The 18,418-nt window shown below is 40.8% G+C and overlaps 1 protein-coding gene across 2 annotated transcripts in view; it reads left to right on the top strand.

The window, feature by feature from the left end:
• The window catches only part of PLOD2 (procollagen-lysine,2-oxoglutarate 5-dioxygenase 2), a 48,811-nt gene that overhangs the window by 2,175 nt on the left and 28,218 nt on the right, over positions 1 to 18,418 (top strand). For both annotated transcript variants that reach the window (XM_069024314.1, XM_069024315.1), the window contains exons 2-3: positions 12,068 to 12,159; positions 13,609 to 13,745. In XM_069024314.1, the coding sequence (XP_068880415.1) occupies positions 12,068 to 12,159; positions 13,609 to 13,745 (229 nt within the window). The remainder of the gene's footprint in view (positions 1 to 12,067; positions 12,160 to 13,608; positions 13,746 to 18,418) is intronic.

The raw sequence follows: 18,418 nt of genomic DNA, 5'->3' as shown, positions 1-18,418 counted from the left end.
CAGGTGAAGGCACAATTTACATGTCAGTTTTTAGTGCAGTCCATTAGTGTTGCTTTCTTGAGACAAAAGCTCTAACAAGACTGTCTGGAACCAACTGCCAAGCTGCATCTATTTCTCGATAAGACTCTACTCAGAAAGGCTTGGAAAAATAATTGCAGGAGAGCTGCCTGTTGCTCAGCACTGGTTACAGGGAGCAATCAGTGCGGCCCTGTGGCAAACTGTGTTTGCAGAAATCCCTCTGCACTCCTTCCCTGGCCACAGGTTTATGTTTCAGGCAATCACAGAGAAGGGCACTGTTGAGCTCTGGAACACTGGCTCCTGTGTGATGAAGATGCAAAAGTTTCTGTGTTAAAACATCGGTGCTGAAATATTTCCATTGCACCATGCTTGCTGCTTGCAGATTGCTTATTGTGACACACGGAAAGTCAGTGGAAACAACTTTTGTCATTGTATGAGAAGCTGGCACTCTCTTGGCAGCAGATGTAAATGATGTTCTCACCTAGGATGTTTTATCAATCAGCTATTTACATGGGAAATTACTTTGCAGCCTTTGAGTCTGTTCCCCAGATGGCAGTGGGGACTTGGCCGGAGCCACACTGAAGCATCTGGGCCCGGCTTGTAATGGTGGCAGTCGGGCAGGGTTTGAGGTGGGCTCCATGGTTTGTTGCTGTCTGTGTGTGCTCCCAAAGTGGGAAGGGTGGCTTGGGGTGCTCCAGCAGTGTGGGTGGCTTCCCAGAGCGGCTGGCCTGGGAGGTGTGGCAGCTCAGCTGTCTGTAGCACACTCTGAGCCACTGGGCTTTCCTCCACCCCAGTGTCCCTCAAGTGCTGGTCACAAATGCTTCAGGCAGCTACTGCTGGCTGGTCTAGCTCTGCGAGGACTCACTTTGGGATACAGCATGTACTGCTGCAATTTCTGTTAATTTGGGCTGAGACTAAATGGTCTGAGTGACAGCAATCGATAGGCCTTTCCTTCTGGGTCACCTGTGGTGCCCAAACAAGAAAATTGTCCTTCAACCATCCTGACATACTTATTAGAAGTACTGACAGACTCGGCATGCTTGGTGGAGGAGAGGCCATAAGCACAGCACTCTGTGCCTGCCTGTGTCTCTCTGCCCAATTTTCTATCTCTTGCCTCTTTACCGGCACTACTTCTGTCTCCTCTAGTCACCACAGTACCTAGAACTGCTACATAAATCTATGCTGTGGAAAAACCTCCTCTAGATCTCTTGGGAGTTTTGTGCCTTTTTTGTGAGGACTGTATGAAAAAGCTGCCCCTTAGAGGAGAAGGGAAAAAGCAGAGGGTGATGAACCCAGAACTGACCCTGCAGGAGACAGCTCCTGGGGCTGTGTCTGGGGCACATCATGCATATGCCATCAGTGTGCACCACTTACATGGGAATTACCTACTCATGGAGATATCTTTAGCCTCCAGCTTTGAAATAAATAGTGAATGACAAATGGAACAGTGTGTAGTGGGGGGTGTGGGTGTTTGGAAGTTAGTTAAAAGTAAGCAAACATTGCTGTAGAGGTGCAGAGCAGCAAAGCTATGCTTTCATCACCTGTTTTTCCCTGGAAGATAATCCTTGAAGACACCCAAGGTTTGCAGTCTGTGTTCTCTGAAGCACTTGGGTTAGAGGCCACACAGTGCCAGTCTCTGTGGCAAAATTTAAAAAAAAAAGATCTGTTTGGTCTGGCTTTTCTTTCTTTTCATAGGTGGAAGGAATAATTAAGCTGTGGAAGTACACTGCAGGATTGGATGTGACATTGCTTCTCTTCATGATATACAGTAGGGTTACTGCAACTTTGACTGTAAAATGCATTTCTAATTAAAGCAAGGAGAAATAAAACAGTTGTGACCTTTATCATCAATATTGGATGCTGTAAATTGCACTGAAAAGGCTCAGTGGAATGACCACCGTGTTTATCTGAGCCAGGGGTGGTTTGTGTGAAATGTATTTCTGTCAAGGATCTAAATTAACTGTTTTTCAGGGTTTTTTTTAGGTTGGTGACATATTCTGGAGAGTCATAATTTATGTGCAAGTTTTTAGCTTGTTCCCTCACTGCTGCTTACTTAAGCACAAGTGACTTTGTCTTTTCATAAGAAAGTGTTTTGTTTGTCTGTTGAATTAGCACTATCACTGTGTAATCAAAAGCAATGTCTTTCCATTTGTGTAGAGCTGCCAGTCTGAATTACAAATTACTTGACATGCTACTCAAGTGAACTCCCTTGTCATGGGGAGTAAGTATGGTCACAGAAAGGGTGTTTTCACTTATAATGTTAATTTCTTTTAGTTTTTGAAGGACCAGTTGCAAACAGGTTGAAAAGTGAAGAATATTTTTGATCCCTCTTAATTTAAACAGTATCAGGGCTCTTCCAGCACAAAGCACAGTTTGACCAAACAGTTTACAGCAGGATTGTGTCTCGTGTGGTAATGTAGCTCTAGAGAATAAATGATGCTTAACTATCAAGGAATACAAGCTTGCAGTCACAGCCTGACACTACAAGTAGCTTTAGGATTAAGAGAACTACTTCTAGATTTTTCCTTAAGACAAATTTGGTTTTAAAAATGTGGATTATACTGGTGATAAGGAGACTAAATACATAAAGTTGCAGTTTTATCCCATATATCTCTTCTTGTAATGAAAGAGCAAGTACATTTTTAAAGCTGCAGTATTTGTAATTAATGGAAACAAACTGTAAGGAAACAAAGACAAAAAAAAGCTAAACAAAAATAGGCTTGTCATTTAAGTGCCACTCCTTTGAGAACGAATTCTGTACCTATGGGTCTGTGTTAGTGTGCTGAATGAGCCCATTCTTGCTGAAATCAGATGTGCAGAAACGAATCAGTATCTGATGGTGTTGCTCTTTAATTTTTTTTACCTTGTTTTTTAAAAAAAAGTAAAAATAGATTGTTTGTTTTTTTTAGTTCATAGGAAACTTTGATATGGTGTCTTTGTAAGCACTTTGCTTAATTCTGTGTTACATCACTGTAAAGCCATTGTACATGTGTTGGATCAGAACCAGACCCATAACTTTTTAGTTCCTGAAGTTGCTGGGTGAAATGTATGGTGTTAAAAGCATCTTTAAATATACATCATACATGACATGTCATGGTGCCTTGTGTCACAAGTAGGACAGAAGTTTTTATTTCATGATTTGAAAGACTGAGTTGTACAAGACAGGGCACAAGTGTGGAGTTTAAATTTCTTGTTCACACAGGAGAGGGAACTTTGAAAAATATGGGATTTCTTTTTATTTCTGGAGTAGTGTCACTTGTGTTTGTGTGAAGAATTTTACATGTCCAGTATTCAGACATAGGGCTAGATGTGGAGCTGTAGGGCAGCTTTTTCAAATGAACTGACTGATCTGGGTGGTAGCATCTGCTTACAACATGAACTGCAGCGCAGGCACGAAGGACAGCAAAGGGAAGCTGTGGGTCTTCAGGATGGTCCCACATCCAGCTTCAATTTCTCTTTCTTCTTTTTTTTTTTTTTTAAAGACTAGTCTAAGGAGAAACCACTATTGCAAATCTTAACTGCTGAGTTTCACTGATGGATTGATTAACTGTCAAAAAAATGACACTAACCATGCCTGGTTCTGTGTGTGACTGCTTCTGTTTAAACAGCTGGATTTGTTAAACAACAGCCTAAGAAGAAGCATGCTCTTCTCCAGATACATATTTATGAGAGAGACAAGAGAGGGCAAGGCTACAAAGAGGCAGAAGCTGAGTAAACTTTCTCACTTAGCCAGCTGATGCTAATTGTGTCCTGCTCTCAGCTGCACAGCTCTGATGACAGTTTATAGCAGAGCTGTCCAAGCCATGTGTTCAAGGAAGACACGGCCTGTGCCATGACTCCATCCTCTCCACTATCAAGATTCTTGTGGTTTGATTTCTATCTGGGCACCCATAAACAGCTGTAACCTGATCTGTTTCCCATTTGTCAGGAAGTTAGGCAGCTAGGAGTTCCTTCATGCATGGCAATGATGTCATTTACAAACGGTCGATTTAAATTTTTTTCTTAGTTTGGGAACTAAGGAACACGTCTTATCTTTGCTTTACTATGGAATAACTGACTCAGTACATAGGGTCTCATCCAAGTCCTCTGAAGCTGATGGAAAAACACTTTACTGCTGCTTGTATTCGGCTTTGTTCAACTATCAAAACAAGGAAATCTTACATTAGAGTGAGTGCAGGCCTGAGCACTGGCCAGTGCCGCACGCAGGGCTGATGTGCGTGATTGATGAGTGGGCATACAGTTCTTAATGAGCTCTTGTTGACTGTGTATTCAATACTACTAAATTCAAAAAAAGTAAGTTAAGAGCTGAGACATAATCGGCTTTCAAATGCTTCCTGAAATCAGTTGTATATTGGGAGTACCTGCTAATCTTTGAAAGAGTATGTAGGTATGGATAAACATACACAGAAAGAGTTGTGATTTGTGGGTCATGAGTTTTTATTTAACTGGGTTTGAACTGGCTCTGTTCAACATTTGATCATTTTACTGTAACTGTTTTAGATGCTGTGTCAGTGTGACATCAGAAATGATGTGATAAAAGACAGCAGTGAGCAGCAGCTCTGCACACTCGCCATTTGAGTCAGTCTGCATGGAAGAGGAAAATGCCCGTTCACACCACTGCATGCTGTGAATTAAAGCCTGAAGGAATTTCAGTTCATAGGAAAAAAAGAATTTTAGTGTCCTGTCCAGGGGCTGTGTGTTAGCATGTGCTAATCTAACGTAGATTCTATACTGTGAGAAAGAGCTGCTCTTGCTTAATGTATGGCTGTGTTTCTGCTAACTTAGCTTCTTTATTCCTTTAAACCACGTGAGAAGAGGGAGAACCCTGCAAAAGGAAGCATGTACAGGCTGAGGAAGTTGGAACAGTACCAGGTTTTTGAAAGTAATTGAAAGTGGGAAATAATACTTTCTGTATTTCTTTCCCTAGAGAGCTCCTGAAAGCTTCCTGCCTTGATTAGGTCTGTTCCCTGGCTAGGGACAGTGCTGGCAGCTTTGATACCTATAGCTATTGCTCTGTAACTTCAGCAAGGTTTACGAATAATGTGGAAGAGCATAGGAAGAATTATCCACAGACAGCCCATGCATGGAGTGATCCTGATAACCATAAATACCAGCTGTGGTTGTAAACTGTTTGCAACGGCTTAAAGACAGAAGTATATTTTTTTTCCTGGAGATTGAACCAATATAAAGATCAGGTGGTAGCAGAGGTGATACCTGTCTACCTCCATTAGTTCTGCAAAAACGTTATACCATCCCAAGAAAGATGTCTACAAATCTGTTAGTAGCTGGCCAAGAAGAATCTCGTAAGTTTTTGGAAATTACATTGGAAATTACAATGTTTGTGTTACTCTCTATTTTGCAGTGACATGTATGTATTGAAGTGCAGTGATTAAAGGAAGGTTTGTGATACAGAGGAAAACAGATCAAACGGAGGTCTGTACAGTAAGGTCTGCTTCTTCAAATTCTGGCCCTTAAAGGCCTTAATTCTTAGAAAACCTTCTCTCTCACTCAAGAATTGTATTGGTATAGAAAATCAGTATGTACTATGTGTTTGGCAGTCCATGACTGCTCTTAATTTGCTATCTGTTAATTCTAATTTCATCTTTTATTTTCACTTGTACCACTTTCTGATCTTTCATGAGTTTTCAAGCATATTTTTTTCCCATCCAAGGATCATTTTTAGCATCAATCCAACCATGCTATTGAACTGCAGAGAATCCAACCTTACTATGTGATCATGGCTGTGGTTAGTGGGACTTTGAAACCAGTCTGTGTCTCTGGGAAGCAGTGAAGTGTGGGATGAGTGGAGGCATGCAGCAACGTTCTGTGCAGAGCGGAAGATGACTGTATTGTATAAAGATCAGATAAAAAAACCTTTAGGACTCCCAAGTATGAAGTAGTATTGTTTCATGCCCCAGTCATCTTTCCCCCTCCTGCAGTGTAATGCACATTTATTTCCTGAGAAAAGAAGATGACCGTGTTTGCTATTTCAGCACATTGTTGTGTTTCTAAAGAATCCTAGGGGGAAAATAAACAGCTGTCAGATGGCTCTGCACTTTCTCTCTTTATGCCAAAAGTTTTATTGGACCAGAAACTCTTCTGGTGGCTTACTACTTTACTTGAGCATACGTACGTCATAAGCTCTCACTGGATGTGTCTATACATACATACATACATATATATGTTTAAAACTTGTGTTTTTTTCATTGTGTACTTAAGGTCTTTGTTTGCTGCTGGATTACATTAACCAAGTACATGTCTGTAGGTATAACTTACAATCATGGTTACATTGTAAATTATGGGGTTTTTCCCCATCTCCAGCTGTTTGACATATTTTCTGAGTATCCAGATTTTCAAATATTTTATTTGACACAGAATCTTAAGTTTAGTCAATAACTCCTATTCATAGTGGAAAATCCAAATTTTTTTTGAGGAGTCTAATATTGCCTTTGTGAGTGATAAGTAGAAGATTGTGTTGTGTTAAAAGATCTGGATTTTGAAAGTGCTCTTTGGTATTTTAGTTGTCTTAATGGTTCTTTGGATTACTGTTTTGAGCAGCTCAGGGTGGGATATAATTTGCAAACAGGAAAGTAGGCTGTTTTATGTAGACACTAGAATATGGATAAAAATGTATTACAAGTACCAGACATCATTTGTTTACCATTATAAGCCACTAGTTTTAAAGACAGAGATAGATTTTAATGTGATAATGCGATACCACGAACTTTGATCTTCCAGCTCACTTCCACTCCAGAGAAGTCTGTAGTACTTGAATCCAAGGACTAAATGTCAGCTTCTGTGTGGCTGTGAGCAATATCCTCAGTTTTGGCTGCTCTGAAGCTAATATACTAGTGCCCACAACCCCTGGTAGAAATTATGTAGTAATCTCTGTGAGCGTTCATTCAAGATAAACAAGAACCATGTGGGCGTGTGAGGAATGACTGTAGTTCTTTGCATGCTTCTTTGCCAGGATACAGGGAGAAAGGTCACTGCTACTTAAAGCAGTCCTGCCATGGCAATTCCTGGCTGAGACCTTGCCAGGCAATTCACTGAAGCAAAGGCTCTGGTTTATTGATCTTCTTTCTGGAAATAGATATTTATGATGCAGTCAGGTCCCCAAAGGTAGCAGAAAAAAAAAAGAGTAGAAGAGTGAGTTGTTTTGATAAACTTTCTCTGGATTTCCTAATGTGCTGCATGTGTTCCATGTGCGGTGTTGTTGTCTTTCACAACTTGTGTTGTGATATTAGAGGGTTTCTCATTTGCATGTAAAAATGAATTCTGTTTGTCACTGGATATACTTTTCTTGGCTAAATGTATGCCCTCTCAGGCTTGTTTTCAAAACAGAACAGCTGTTTTGTGGGTGTAACTACTGGAAATCTGTCTGACACAATTTCATCCTAGTAACTGAGCACATACCTGGCATGGAGCTCTTGGGAGATTTTTTTCATGCTTTCCTGTTGAACTTTAGTATAGGGTTTACATTTCCTTTTTACACAAACTGACTTGTGGAAATAAATGCCAAGCTCAGCAATCCCCTCCAGTGACTGCCAAGGTGCCTCTGGCAGGCTGTGTGCAGGGGAGCTGACAGCTGTACCCTCTGTGGCATCTCAGTTCCCTGTGAGTGGGGAGGAGTGGGACCACCTGCTGTGTTCTTGGTCTCATGGAGATTTGCACTTTGAGGATGCTGTTCCTCGTGGAAGACACTCCCAAGATTGTATTTTCCCTGTGTAGGGGGGATAGTCAGCCTTGAACTGCAGAGCTCAAGCCTGCGTGTAAGATCACACAGCAGATCTCCTTAGGGTGGACACCTCAATGGAGGGTAGGAGCTTGTGGAATGGATGGTGAAGCAGGAACAGTGTCCAGCTGCAGCTGGAATTCTTTGTGGGGTTTTTGCAGTGCTCTCACTGAGGAGTACCAGGCCACAGTGGTAGCTTGGGGTCTGAGTAATTGCAGCCATCCTTCCAAAGCCGTGCCTGGGTCTTCATTGCACAGCTGGAGACAGGGATACTGCTGGGGGCTCCGGGCACTCACTCAGCCTCTCTGTGCAGGGAGGGCTCTGGTGCAGCCCTGAACCTCTGCACCCACAGGACTTGTCCTGGGGTCAGACCTGCTCTGCACAGCAGAGGGACACTGTGGGTTGCAGCAGCTGAAATAGCTGAGCACATCCTGAAATGGAAACGACACTTGGATAAACTTACTCCGTTGGAAGTGCTGTACTTCACACTGACACTCCTGATCATGAGGGTCACTTTGGCTTCATGTTGCTAAGCACAAATGGGATAAGTGTTCCAAGAGGTTGTTGTACCTAAATGTAATGGGCAAGGAATAGATTTTTCAAAGTGAATGAAGTTTAAAAGGTTGAATAGAAATTAGCAGAAGTATTTAGTGGTCGGAAGCCTTTTCTTCTTTCACTTGCACTGGAAGAAACAAGCATCTCCCATGCTACATTTAGTGGAAGCCTGCCAGTGAAACTGCAAGTTGTCACATCTAAATATAGGAATTAGATTAATATTTTTTATTAGCTGGAGGAGAATGGTTCTGCTTTCCTAATTTGGTTAATAATACCCTCTATAATGTGCCAAGATAACTATCTTTTAATGCACTTTGCATTGTCTCTCCATATATACTATGTATAGAGTAAAAGCATGTTTCTCTGCTCTTTTGGATACAGCTTACTTAAAAAAAAAAACAAAAACAAACCACCCCACAAAACAAACAAACCAAAACAACAACAAAAAAGAGGCCCCAGCAAAGACTAAGTAATCTATAAAGAAACTCTAATTCTAAAGGGACTTCAAATGCTATAATTACTCTTCTGCTGCACTTAAAAATTGTTTAAGTACCAGCTGCACTTAAAATTGTCAGTGATGCAACAAAGACATGAAATAAAACCTTTTAAACTTCATTGCTGGAAAAAAAAAAAAAAAAGGACCATGGGTAAGCATGTTAAAAAGTAAACATTTCCAGTATAAATAGTACCTTTAAAATAGCTTTCTTTTGTTCTGTGGCTGTTTGCAAACCCGACTCAGGCTGCCTGTTTGATTGCTTCATTGTCCATTGGTGCAGTACATGGTCTTTTGCCATTTCATGTTGATATAAACTACATTATTTTTCTGCTCAGCTTTCTTCATTTTGTATAGTTCAGGTTGAAATCCCTTAGGATTTGGTAGATTTTTCTCTTTCTTCCCATTCCACAAAAGTCAAGTAACATACCAGACTCCATAGTGAATCTTGAAATACACGAATAATGTGTATTCCATTAAGAGAGTAACAATATCCCATAAGGAACAGTAGATTATTTTTTGCTTGCCAAACTGTACTTGTATGTTACTTTAATACTTTCTTTGACTTAGTAACTGTGGAATAAATCTGAGGCAGCCCACATTTTGTCATTTACATCATGCTGTTAAGTACAGATTTTTGAAATCTTGCTGTTAGCATTTCTTAGCAATGTGTAGGTGTGAAATATGCCTACTTCAAACCAAAGTCCATGGTTATAGTCAGTGATCTGGTCACCTAGGAAACTTTTAACAATGGATTTGGTTGGCGTGATGATGCAGCTCTGGTATGATCAGAGTTTTCCAGTTCCCTGTAATTTGAAAATGTAGTGCCTTAACAAAAAAAACAGTAATAATTTCCTTTATAGAGGAAAACCCTCCTCTGTCCTCAGTCCTGTTTTAGTCATAGTCTAAGATATAATGTTCTTTATTCATTTTGTGGTGACCTCAGTAGAACTACTTGAAATTGCATGATCTTTAGAATAAACTCTTTGGAAGGTATTGAACCATTATTGCTCTGTTTGTGTCTCTGTGAGTCAGTGTGAATTCATTTCACTGTGAGGTCCTCCTGTCCTTTTGAGATGTACTTGGGGGATTTTCTTCTGATTCTTCCTTATAAAAGTCCGCTAGCACTTCAGGGGGAAAAAGGTGGAGCAATTAATCTTCCAAATCTGTCTTTCCAAAATTTTTGGATGCTAAAGTTGAGTTGATGGAAGCATTTACAGTATTTCCAGTTTCTTCTTTGTTGTGTACTGTATTGCAGGAGTGTCAGTCTGGTTTGGTAGAGCCGGCAGTTAAAGTTGTCTCTAGGACTGTTGAGGAAAAGGATTGTCTGCTGTCCCCCTGTTCACAGACATGCCTCCCACACACAGCCCAGCCAAAAAAAAAAAAAAAAAAAAGAAAAAAAGCGATAGCAGGATGTGAGAGAAATCCACAAAATTGAGTGTGGTGGGGAGGGCAGGTAGAAGTGTCTGTAGCTGAGGAATTTAGACAGTGTCAGATAAAATTGTAGGAGCCCTGCTCAAGACACAGATTGTTTTTTGTGGTGTAGGTACTGGGCACTGGATGCTGTCACTGCTTAAAGGTTACATCTGTTCAAGGAGAGGCTAGGGAAGAGCAAGGTCACAAAGCAGATCAGGTGTTCTGGAATTTGCAGAAACACCACGTAAGACAGGAACACCCTTAAACTGAGACCAGTAGAAAAAGCAGAGAAAGTATCCTATGTACTTGTCTCATCCCTGCTCTTCCTCATGTATGCCAATACAGCTGCTGTTGAGGATGGAGTAGTCAGACCACTGTCTGACCTGGCAGGATGTTCTGGAACTGACCTGTTGGCTGAGTCTAAGCTGTATTTCAGCAGAAACCGTATGGGTGCCACCTGAGACTGGTCTGCAGAGTTTGTCTGCTGTGGCTACTTCCGACAGACTTGAATTTCATTAGAACAAGGGGTTTTATGTTTCTCTACAAACTGTGTCTGTACTCTGACAGGTATTTTTGCCTGACTGAGCCAATACACTTGAAGTGTTGGCTGCAGAGTGTTGCATGAGTAACTTGCAAGGTGCATTTCTTCTACAAAGTGAGAACTGGGTCATCACCTTTTGTGTTAACTTTTGCTGGTGTCACATAAAACAAAATTGCAAGTGGTGAGTGGTTTGAATACACTCAAGATGATGTCTGAGGGCTGCTAAGCCTGTGGTGGTGGACAAAGCTGAATAGTTAATAGGAATGTTTTCCATAGCAGACACTTCTAGCACATGTTACTGGACTGAGGAAGATAAATCCAGAGGATGTTTCTTTGGCAAGCAATGCAGTAGCAGGCACTGTGTCTGGAATACTCATCATAGGTGATTAATTTTATTTTATTATAAGGATTGATCTCATGGGCTCTGTTTAGAGGGTAGCTGTTGCCTGAACTTGGCCTGAATTGGGGACATGCAATGTACTCCAGCATCCACACTGGTCTGATTAAACAATTGATTTTAGATAGGGGTAGTATCCTTCTCATAGCTTCAAAGTATTTAGTTTGATTATGCAGCATATTGCATAGGGTTCTAAATGTTGTTCAGTAGTTTAACTGGGAAGCTATTTAGTGGGAATTCATGACCCCATTTGAACTGTGTTAAAAGTTCTGGAATGTGAAGAGGAAATTGGTTGCATGGCCACTTGCCTGTGTGCAGTAAGAGGGCAAAATTAGCAGTGCTGTAATGTACATATGCTCCAAATAAAAAGCCAACCAAGCAAACTCCTTGCTCTTTCGTCTCTGCCCAAGGACTTAAAAGCACTAAATGCTGTTTGTTGAGGGACTGGTTTCAATGGTTGGGGTTTTTGGACTTATTTTCATGAAGAATATGCACTGTTGGCTTTCAGGGGAGCTACTGGCGTTGGGTAAAGTTCTCTTAGCACCACTCAGTCCTGTGGTAAGAGGTAACAGGATTGTATCAGGCTGAAAAGTAGTAAGGTATTTTTGTTTTGAAGACTTCTTCCTGTCCAGTAGTCATACTAGCTTTGTTTTTGTGAACTAGTTGTTTACAGAGTAGTTAGACTTACTTTCTTCCTCTTCCAGAGGATAATTTTAAATACAGCACCTTGTCCATAGCAGTTGTTGTTTGCTAATGTCTCACACCTATACTGTGACAGTGTGTTTGCCTCCTCTCTTTGAATGAGATACAGAAAGTCATAAAACCCTCAGTCTAGTGCTGTTCATTGCATTTTTTGTTATAAACTGTGCCTTGAAAGCATATTAATACATGTTCCTTCTTTTTCTTCCTCAGATAAACTACTAGTCTTTACTGTAGCAACTAAAGAAACCGATGGCTTTCACCGTTTCATGCAAACTGCAAAGCATTTCAACTACACAGTAAAGGTATTGTGTGTTCTGTACCATGTATTTGTACTGTCCATGGTGTAAAACAGAACCAGTAAATGGTAGCTGACCGTGCCTTAGCTTCCTTGTGTGCTGGGACAGAGGGAAACACCAGCAGAGCTGCAGTGTGGGTGGGGCACTTGCTGCTCTCCCTGTTGTGTACCTGCTGATTCCCCTCTGAACCACCATGGGAGGGAGGTGCTTCCGCTGCCATAGGCGCTATCATGGTCAGCATTGCATCCTCCTCGCTGACAGGTTCTGTCATATTTTATCACAGAGCCTTGTTTTTCAGTGTGGCCGATTTCATCTGCATGACTACTTCTGGGAGCTCTACTGCACTCCAGAACTTTCAATCTCTTTCCTTAAGCAAGGCTGGAACACTGCTGCAAGGCAGGAGGGAGGGTCACAACTGAAAACTTCACTGTGTTTCCCAGGAACCTGTAATTTCTGAGAGGACAATGCATGTTGTCATTCTTGCCAGCCTTTTCTGCCTTGCTTCATGCCTCCATATGACACGTACTTCAGCTGGCCTCTGCATGACCTTGGGAAAAAGGGAGGGCACTAACCTTCTAAACTTTCCCCACAAATTGGTTCTGCCAAGAGAAAATCCAGGAATTCAGATGCTGTTATGAAATTTTTCTACTTACTTACCACAGTGTCTGCACTATAATAGGAAATTTTTTGGGTCTTTGACTTCTACCACTAAATTTGGAGGACTGAGAAGACCTTTCCTAATATGATAAAGCTGTACTAAAGCACCTGAGCAGCCTGAGCTCTGGATACAACTTTTAGCTTTGCAGATTTGTCCAAAACATCATGCAATGTAGTTCTTCCAGGCTTTATGCGTTCCAAAAACATTATGTTCAAAACACATAAAAAGCTTATTTTTTTCCTTTCCTTTTTTGACATATAATCTTCTATAGTGCTTGGCTGGGAAGGAGTTTTATGTTTAACTGAGTTTTAGCAGTGAGCTGTGTACTGGGAAACCTATCCTTTCCTTTCTGTACAAAAGGATTGAAGCTTGCAATTTGAATTAGTTATACCTTGGTCCACCAAGGTCTTTTGTGCCTCCTGTTCCTGAAGTGATTTTATTGAATTTTAAAGTTCTCATTTAGAATGTTTTTCAAATACAAATTTTGGAACAATCCTTAGCTTTTTTTTTTCTGTTTTTTTTTTCCTGAAGGAGACACATTTGAGTAAATGGCAGTAGCAGGCAATTGCTTGATTCTTATTTGGTTAAGAAATGTCTCTCTCATGTTTTTGCAATGATGTCATTGTGATGAATGCTGCTTCAGACATGGAAAACTTATGATGCTGGAAGTGCTGGCTTGCTATGCTTTAATGTGTTGTTTCTGCTTTAGCATCTGTTTTCAATAAGGGTCTGCTTTAAAAAAGCCTCATGGGTTTGGGTACTAGCAAAAAGTGCCTTTTTGTTTTTCCGTTTTCCAGGTTCTTGGAAAAGGTGAAGAGTGGAAAGGTGGTGAGCTGCCCAACTCTATTGGCGGAGGGCAGAAAGTTCGACTGCTGAAAGAAGGCATTGAAAGCTATGCTGATCAAGAGGACTTGGTTGTACTGTTTGTTGAATGGTGAGCAAACCTGGCTTCTTGTCTTTATATTTTAGTTTGGGTAGACATGCAAAAGTAGCTGCTGTGACATGCTGAAAGTTGCATGATGCTTTTGTTCCTCGCTGTTTTGAGAGAGTTTCTGTCTTTTTTTCTTCATTCATAAAAATAGTAGATTGCTTTTGGAGCAATTGTTACTTTTTAATAGATTTACAGCTGTAAGAGTTGTTCATAGTTCTGCTGCCTCGAGGGGGTACAAAAATGTTACTGGGAGCTGACAGGCTTTTAGGCAAGCATTTTTCCTCTCCCTGTTCAGCTGCAGTGAGAGCAGGATGTGGCTGCAGGCTGGGAGTGTGGATGGGAGGGGAAGCAAAAGCAGCTCCAGAAGTAAAGTGGCCAGTAGGAACCAGAGGCATTACCTTGTTCCATGAAGTAACAGTGATATGGAGGAAGCTGGAAAATGGGTCCCTGAGGAAAGCATTTAACAGAAGAACTTCTTTTACATGTTAGAGAACTGAAACGAGAGGCTTGGTGTCAGATGTAGCCTGGTGTCTGTGTGATCTGTGTGGTGGAAGGATGCAGAGACAGTACTGGTGCAGGTGCCAGATTATAGCCCATAGCACAGCTACGCTTGAACATCCTCCCTGGAGGCCAGATAGGTTTCTCCCTGTCACAGAAAACATGGAGCTTAAACATGTTCAAATCACACTTTCTCCATTGATTCCCTCTGCTCTTTCTCTTCCTCTTATTTTCCTCCTGTGACAACAGCAGGATCAGAGTAGCTCAGAATCCAGCTTGCAGCAGACACCAGACTCTTCCATGCTAATGTTAACTGGAGCAGGGTCACAGGTCTGAAATAATCCCTCAAAGAAGGCTTGGGACTGAGTCTTGAATCAGGGACAGGAAGCTCCAATTGCAGACAGGCAGCCTTGTAGAGAGGTAGCTGAGTGCGAGCTTGGAGAGGGTCATGTACGAGTTCACCCATGCTGCTGTTACCCAGTCGTGTTGGAATGTCTGCTCCAGAGTTCTCTTTCAGCTTTTAACCTTCTTTATTTATTTAAAATTTGACAGCTGAAGAAATTTAAGGACACTTTTTCAAGGCCGGAGCTTGGCAGAATTTGCACAGCAGACATCACAAGGCAAAGTGGCTGGACAGTGGCATATTATGGAAAATTAATTTGTTGTTTTGCATAAGTTAACACTTCAGAAAAGTTGAAGTAGCAAATTCAAATATGTTACTCAATTTTCTGTTCTGATTTTACCTCTTGTGATAAGTAAAAGAAATACCTAGAAAGCAAAAAATCTAAATAGTTTTCACTAAATTACAAATAAGCATTATAAGGGATGCTATTATGCTGAATATTTTCTTTGTCTGCTTAGGTCTGTAAAAGTAACATCATTTAGAGGTACACATTCAGTTTTTGAATTTCTTTTCCTATTGACTTGATCAATTTTGTATTTACTAAGTGGAATAAGTATCTTTCTAAAAGTAAATACATTAATGTTTGTTCATAGTGTTGTCCTACTAATCATACAAGAACTGAAACTTTTAAAGTTTTATTTGAAAGATTTTTTTCTGTACTAAAGCTCAGATGAATCAAACATTTCCCAGATGTTTTCTGCCTACATTGAATTTCTTTGTTTCTGGATTTATTATCCTAATTAATAACTGTTTTCTTCCTATATGGTAAAATATGCAAATATATTATCACATTGGTACCAGGGTCTAGCTCAGATTTTCTCTATCATAATTTCCTCTCTGGAGGGACAGGCTGTCTGCTGGCATGGGTGACAGAGTACAGAGGACCATGTGTGTTGAAGTGCAGAAACTATAATCTTTCTTCCCATGAAAAATCCCAGGATTTAAGCCTCCCAAGTTCCTGAGGTCTGAAATCCCAAGTACATATTTATTTAAAGCTGGTGGAACTGATTCCAGATAGGAGAGAAAAAAGTTTGCTGATTCTAGCATTATATTTTAATTCTAGTGGGCTTTTTCATTTCCAAAAATCCTGGTTTGCAATTTAAGCATTGATCAATGTAGCAGTAAGTTTGGAAAAGACAAATGTGATGAACTTCCTTTCTTCTTCAAGTGTTTTTTATTATATTCATTGTGAAGCATTTGGAATATTAATCTTGGGGGTGGGGAAAGGAAATGTCTGGTTTGCTTACTGTAACTAGGCAAGTAATTCTAGGGAACTATTTACTTAACAAACTTAGTTTCTTGGTTTTTTGTTGTTTGTTTGGTTTGGTTTTTTTTTTTTTGAGCAGTTTGTTATATGGCTCAGACTTCTGGAAATAGTTTGAGCGTCTTCTGTGGACAGGTTGTGCCTATGTGTAGATAGCAAAATGCCTGCAGATGGAACACTATTTATATTAGGCTTGTTTTTGCTCAAGCTAACTACTGGTTTATTTTGGACCATTTCAGATTGAACTGGCTAATGGCCAGCGTAGACTGGATAAATTGGTTGGTGCTGTGACTGTTCATCCAGAACTTCCACAGCCATCTCTTTGTATCGTGGAAGAATTTTGAAGCTTCTCAGTTTGTTGTTGGTTTTGTTGTATTTTTTTCAACATTTGTCTGAAACGAAAGGATAATTATATTTTCTATGTATCTCAAAATGGTTAAGGTGTGATCCTGTTGGGGATACAGTCTAAGTGACAAAATAGCTGTGTGGCTGACGTTGCTAGTCACTAGTAGGCACTCTCTCACTCGTATTTTGAGCTCTTAACCTGCAGCTCCAATAGCAGCAAGTTCTTACTGTTAAAGTTGTGGATGCAAAAATTCCATGGTCAGTTCTAGAGCACCTGGGTCTCCGTTGCTGTTTTCCTGTGTTGCTGGGAGTGCAGGGTGCATAGCCAGGATGCTTTGCTGCTGTGAAAGAGGGGGAAGGAGGGGTGGATTCCAGTCCCAAGCATTTGCCATCTGGGAGCTTCAGGAAATGGGATTAGGTTGTGGAAAGTTTCTGGGTTTGGTTTGGTTTTGTTTTGTTCTTTTTCTTGCTTTCTACTTAATTGGAAGGCTTTATGAAGAATAAATAAAAGAGTATCTGAGCTTTTCCTGGTTGCCAAGGAAGCCTGCTTTTTCCAGCATATATCCACACTCTCTTTTCCCTGTCAAATTTTGAAGTCCTATTTAAAGTCAGTCATTGCATCACCTCTAATAACAGTATAAACTGTCAAGGATAGTCCTGGGACCTGTTTTGTGATGGTCTTAGTGGTGTAGACCTGAAGTGAATCCTCCCTTACAGCAGGAGGTGAGGGTTGAATAGGCTGAATGCAATCTGACATAGCAGGTAAAAAAGGCAAATGATGCATTTATAGGTGTTCAGAAGTTTTCTTTTTGCCTGGAGAGAAAAATGTGAGCCTCATCAAGCAGCTTGTGAGGACATTGGCAGCAAGGGGTAGAAGGCTGGTGGAGGTCCTGCCCAGTAAGAGGTGTGGTGACAGTATGTCACCTCTTGTCAAAACAGAGGGCCTTGAACATTAATGAAAAATGTAGGTTCATGCTGGATTAATAGTGCTGCATAATATCCATTGCATCTTAGCAGCTCAGCACTGGGTTTAGGATTATAAACTGTGTTGTGTTAAGTAGCATATCCCTTTCACAAGCAGAGCCTGTGGCTGGCCCAGCATGTTGCTAACTTTGGCTTTCTTTTACAGAATGAGAGTCCTTGGAAGCAATGTTCCAGGGTGTTTGGTTCCTTCCTGTAAGTCATAGAAACAGCAGCACTAACCTGATCACAGAGGAGAAGCACAGCCTGCCATAAACTATTAAGTTAAAGCCTCAGACAGATCTCTTTTTGTCTGTCTTCAACGTGTCTCCTGTTTCTTGTGTGTTCTACAGGCTCAGTCTGGCATTGAGTCAGGCTACAGAAATTCAGTGGAAAAGGGAGTGAAGTGTATTCCTGTAAATTTGGGCAGAAACAGGCATTTTTTGTGAAACTGGGAAAGGTCCAAAATGTACAATTTCTTTCATGCATTCTTTTGCCAAAGTTGCAGAAGAACATAACAGTGTTTTCAGAAAACCACTTACTTATATAGACTACATAACACACTTCCTCTCCAGGGTCCATACTTTGCTTTGTGGTGAAAATCTTTTTTTACATTTGTAAGCCAGCTGTTGCTCAGTTCTCTTAGGCCAATTTCATGAAATCCTCTTTAAAGAAAAGACATCTTGAATAATTTCAGGACTGTAATAAAGGAGTACCATAAGTCAGTAATGGTTGATCTGTTGGCACTGTTGCTGGGTAATACATTGCAATATTCTGTGTACTGCAGGTGGAGTCCTAGTTAGCTGCTGTCCTGGTTAGCCCAGCTGAAAGGCTTTGCAAGAAAAGTCTTGGTTAAGGTTAGGCCTTGGTTTTTGGTAGCTATGTTATAAGGGCTGGTGATTTTTAATTTCTAAGGTATGTGTGTAGAGTAAGAATATTCCTGCATTCAGATGAGGAAACTGAAAAGTTGAAATGCTGCCAGTAAAATATTTTGCTGCTTAAGCCGGAGACTAATCTGTGATGTGATTCCAATCTCACTGTGTCATTCTTCATGCTGTATAAAGAGAACCTTGAAGTGGGAGGCGTTGGCACAGGTCATCCAGAGAAGTTGTGGATGCCCAATCCCGGGCAAATTCCAAGTTCCAGGCCAGGTTGGATGGGGCTTTGAGCAGACTGGTCTAGTGTGTGGCATCCCTTCGCATGGTG

Source organism: Aphelocoma coerulescens, chromosome 9 (genome assembly GCF_041296385.1).
Source record: "Aphelocoma coerulescens isolate FSJ_1873_10779 chromosome 9, UR_Acoe_1.0, whole genome shotgun sequence".
Lineage (NCBI taxonomy): Eukaryota > Metazoa > Chordata > Aves > Passeriformes > Corvidae > Aphelocoma > Aphelocoma coerulescens.
The sequence above is the reverse complement of the archived record's forward strand: the minus strand, read 5'-3'. Positions and strand labels throughout refer to the sequence as shown.